Source organism: Sceloporus occidentalis, unplaced genomic scaffold (genome assembly GCF_023333645.1).
Source record: "Sceloporus occidentalis isolate IW3139 unplaced genomic scaffold, rSceOcc1.0.p SCAF_30, whole genome shotgun sequence".
In the NCBI taxonomy this organism is placed as follows: Eukaryota; Metazoa; Chordata; class Lepidosauria; order Squamata; family Phrynosomatidae; genus Sceloporus; species Sceloporus occidentalis.
This window is the reverse complement of record NW_028317010.1, coordinates 4649309-4654134: the sequence shown is the minus strand read 5'-3', so window position 1 is coordinate 4654134 and position 4826 is coordinate 4649309. Positions and strand designations below refer to the sequence as shown.

The 4826-nt window shown below is 40.3% G+C and overlaps 1 protein-coding gene across 1 annotated transcript; it reads right to left on the bottom strand.

The window, feature by feature from the left end:
• Positions 1 to 349: 349 nt before the first annotated feature.
• LOC149298942 (protein phosphatase 1 regulatory subunit 3C-like) lies at positions 350 to 1306 on the bottom strand. The gene has a single exon (XM_089486978.1). The coding sequence runs from the start codon at positions 1295 to 1297 to the stop codon at positions 350 to 352; it is 948 nt and encodes a 315-aa protein (XP_089343104.1). The 5' UTR covers positions 1298 to 1306.
• Between the last annotated feature and the right edge of the window lie 3520 nt (positions 1307 to 4826).

Sequence of the window (4826 nt, the reverse complement as noted above, 5' to 3'; positions counted from 1 at the left end):
GAAAGAAGCGTCTTCTTACTGTTTCTAAAACAAGCAACAATGTATTTTGCTTCACACAGGCTCCCGCTACGCTGCCGTGTGTAGTACATAGGATAATCATTGGTAGAAAGGCTGTTTGTTCAAGCAAAGTGTTTCCAAATGTAAGTCGTACATACTAAGCTCTTATCTTTGAACCTTAATGTGTATTTCATAAAAACTTGCTGCGTTTGATTATACTCTTTATGACGAGACAATCTAGTGTTTCTGCAAGCATCAGATTTAAAGATCAGTTGGCTTGTTTACACTCCAGGCTTGTTAGACATAGAGAACTTTCAGCTCGGTAGGGCCCATAGCTAGTGGCTGGTTATCTTTACCAGTATGGTGATGTGTTCAAAGATTTACCCCAGCTCTGCCATTCAGGAAAGAGCCCAGATGATGTTCTAGGGCTCCCAAACTCATACAAGTCACTCTGTTGTTTCATTCTTTGGAATTTGTATGAGGTTGCGTCTGGCTTAATTGGTGTAGGAGTTTGCACACCATCGGATTTCCACTCTGCGTGAACCACAGAGTAATTTTGTCCTTCATTGTTGTCCCAAAACATCTGGCCTTCACTTTCATACGATAGGCAGAACTCAATTTTTTCATGGCTGGGAGTGTTGGGAGGGATATCGATAACAAATGAAAATGTATCACTGTCCGTGCTTCCATACACATTGTTCATGTATGTGCAATCAACATCTGAGAAGGTTTTCCAGGTGTTAAAGGTTATGCGGACCTTCACCATTTTTTCATAGCTCAGATTTTTCACTTTGATGGTACCAGCAATGGACCTTTCCTGAAGACTGCAGTTCTCCAAGCAGATAAAGTTTTTCTGAATGCGGTTGCGGAACTGCAAATAATCGGCCGATGGCTGGGTGAATCCCAGAATTAAGTTCTTTTCTTCGTGAAGTTTTAAACTTGCTGTGATATCTTCCAAATCAATAAGGTCAAACTGGAGATGTGTCACTGGTTCTTCTTTAAATTCTGAAAACACATGAACCGAAGTGAGAGAGAGTCCTTTAGAGTCTGCAAATACAACTTTCTTTTTGTTGCGAGCCTTCGACCTGTTCCACTCACTGCTCCTGGAATCAGACTCTTTTTTTAAAGTGAGGCATGGCCTTAGAGGTTTGAATCGATTCACAAAGTTTCTTCCTCGGATATCTTCATATGGACTGAGAAATTTTTTCAGCGGAGGTGAATGTGCCAAGCATATTCTAACCGCAACATCAACTGGCATTATTGATCGGGGCAGAGAACGTGGTTCAAGAATCTGGATCATTCTGTAAAAGAGAAGAGTGATATCAAATTCACGAGATTAACTCTGTTTTACAGTGTACCTTGGTACTAAAACAGTTAAAAATTGATGTTGAACAAAATATAGATCCATATTGTGTGAAAAGAGGCAGACCTAGATAAAAAAAAGTGTTGTATGTCAGCATCAGATATATTTAACTTTTCTCTAATGTGAACATCAAGGGTTAACACCGAAATACACACAACGGTGTCATGAGAAATATAATATAAATCAATGTGACAAGATCTAATGAACTTAACTTTTTTTTAAATATATTTAGCTTTTTTCACAATAGCTAGCATATCCATTCTTTGCTTTCTGAAATAACAGTTACAGTTACAATAACTAAAAGATGACACAATACTACAGAATGTTGCATGTTTGTTGTTAGTTCAACTTAGTCAACAAGTGAATAAAAATATTTGTGTTATACGTTATACATATAACGTACATTTTGCATTCAAGTCATATATTAGTACATGATTCTTAGTTTGCAATCAGCCCATATTTTTGCTGCATGTTCTGCAAAGACAGTGCAATACGCCAGATCCTTTACTTCCCCTACCTAGTGATTTTTAAGGTGTGACACATTGACATGTGCAAACACAATCTACACAATACCTGGCAACAAATCAACCAGAATTGTTATCCATTTGTGTCTATATACCTCCCTGGCAATATGATTTCAGGAGCAACAAACCATACACTTTATAATACAAAAATAAGCAAGACTATAAATAAGACTATATGATAGAAAATACGTTTTCTCTTTATTACAAAAAAGTTTTGCAGCTTTTCATTACAGCATACCATCTCCTATCTCAATCTTCTTGCCAAGAGGTAATGAAGCAGCTGAGGTATTTTACCAATATGGGTCAAAACCACTGGATTTTTCTAGCCACTTCTAATACCATATAACTGACATCCATTCAAGAAAGGAATAAATTCAGTTTCAGATTAAGAATGTCTCCATTATTTGCTTGTGTTTCAGGGTGTGCAACAAATGCAGGTACTATTCTTTTAACACTTTGACTGCCACAGAATTTAGTGAAATGTCCTAGAAGTGTGCTGACTTACAAATAATTTATTTAGCATCTCTACAGTGGAGTTACATGCTTTTTTTTGGGGGGGGGGGGGGGTAAATCTATTAACTAGTTGTGTGCCAAGAGTTAACTCAATACACTTAACTGACACTTTAATGCTTAATAGCAATGATTTTATTGGGCAGTTTTAAACATTCATCTTTTTAATGAAGAAATAAGATAATTTGGGGAAAAAATGAGTTGCTCATAACTTCGCCATCCTTTAATGCATTCGCATATTCCCTCCTGTTCCATATTTTTAAATTATTTTAATGTAGTTAATGGTTAAATATGAATAACATTGCGAAAGTGTTAAATGCAATAATGGGATACCTGTACTGTGATCACCCCCGGTGAGCGGTGTCACTCCTCCACTGAAGCCTCCTGAAGATTGGCGCAGACGTCTGCCTGCTCTCGCTGGTTATCATCAGCCGGACAGCCCCATGCACATGATCGCTCTTCCACAGCCAATCCGGATGCAGCGCACGTCGCTGTCATCCAATCACCGCCGCGCACTGCCCAACAGCGTGAACGTGATAACACAAATGCACTGGGTGACACGGGATCCCAGAAAGGAGGTCAGGGGGGGGGGGGTGTTCGGTCAGTGTCCGATGGATGGGTCTTTGCAACACAAGGGTTACTGCAGGGTGAAGCGGATCTTTACAAACCGACAATGCCCTCCCGTGTCCGACAGAACCATAATATTTATTTATAACTTGCCCCTGCATTCCTACAATCTCCACTTTACGATTTGTAACCGCACGGTATCCTTGCATCATATACTCAATTTCAAGACGCTTGTCGCTAGTGGCTCACAGATAATCTGAATGGTATGAGCGTAGTTTTCTAAAAGTCATAGAGATTTGATAAGAGGTGATGGAGCGCTTGAGCTGGGGGATGAAAGAATATCCCCCAAGTATCCTACATGTGAGACAACAGTCCCTATTGTGGACCTAGAATCACACCCCCTCTATACCCTTGGTGTGTATGAATGTATCAAAGTGATGCACAATTTGTTTAAGCTGAAGTCAGTATTTGGATAGATCAGTTTTGCACATGTAATACTTGTGATGACTACTCAGACACACAAAAAGCTATCAAAAGGCGCATAGTCCATTGAAAGTCGCCCTGTCTGTTATACCCAGCCAGGCTCACCTAAAGTTTGTTCATTTAATGAACTAGGTGTTTGGGAAAGGCATGTATCAAATGATCTGCAGGTCTTCTCACACCAAGGGTTCTCACCTAGGGTCATTACCCCTTTTCATCGAAAATACATTCTACATGCCCTGACAGAGGCTTCCCCTACCGTGACCTACCACAACTTGGTGTCCTGCACCCCCCTGGCAAACTGATACTGGATGGAGAAACATATGCTACATGGAACAGCAGATCTAGTAACACTGTGATCTTGTGCCATTCAAGAGAAGCTAGAACATGGTCCATTGGGAGCTTTAACATTGCCTGCAGTACCCTCAGGGTCAAAAAGACAGCCCTGAACATGGGGCATCAAACACTGGCCTAGCATTATTAACCAGGGCAGGATTTTGCTTGGCCATTCTATTAAACCGCCTACCCTTTTTGATTTCTTGCTTTATCCAAATCCTGTTTAATTTTTATAGAGTGGAGAGAGCATCTTCGTCATCTTCTTACAATGTCGTCAGACACTTAGCAAAGTTCACCCAAAGAATGATTTTCATGTCTATATAGACAAGATAAGAACTTTGTTTATAAATATATGTTGCAGTGAAGGAAATAACATTTCATCTCTATATGGTTTTAATCAAAGCTTTTTGGAGCTGCGGTCCTGCTCAGGTGTCTTCTCAGAGCTGTATGTTTTGTGAGCCTTACAGGTTGCATAAATTGGGTGTAAACCTCAGTAGGTGATGGTGGAAACTAAGCACGGACATTACAATGTCAGTGTAGACACTGATTCACTCGAAGCATTTTGGCTTTGATGCTAAAAGTTTCTCTAGATGGACCATTGCTGAACAGCATTTAAAAATAATTTAATCACTGACAAGCTATTGTCAGTTCCAGTGAAGGGTGATGTTAATGCTACACAAAGGCCATTTAGACTACTGTATGCTTCCAGCTTTGTGGCTCCAGTTTGGGAAAGGCCCATAAATACATGGTTTGATGGGTTTTGTGTTGAGAAACCCGAGTGGCCTGCACAGAGCCCTGAACGTAATCCTGTTGAATACCTTTGGGATGAATCGGAATGGTGATTGCGAGCCGGGTCATCCAACATCAGTGCCTTACCTCACAAAGGGTCTTTTGGTTGAATGAGTGGCACAAATTCCCACAGACGCTCTCCAAAATCTTGTGGAAAGCCTTCACAGAAGAGTGGAGGTTGTTATAGCTGCATAAGAGGGGCCAACTCCATATAAATGCCCATGTTTTGGAGTGGGATGTCCAACATAAGTTTGATGGAC

What these genes read in the sequence shown, in the direction of transcription:
- LOC149298942 (XM_089486978.1), bottom strand. Translation starts at nt 1,297, where the DNA reads ATGATCCAGATTCTTGAACCACGTTCTCTGCCCCGATCAATAATGCCA.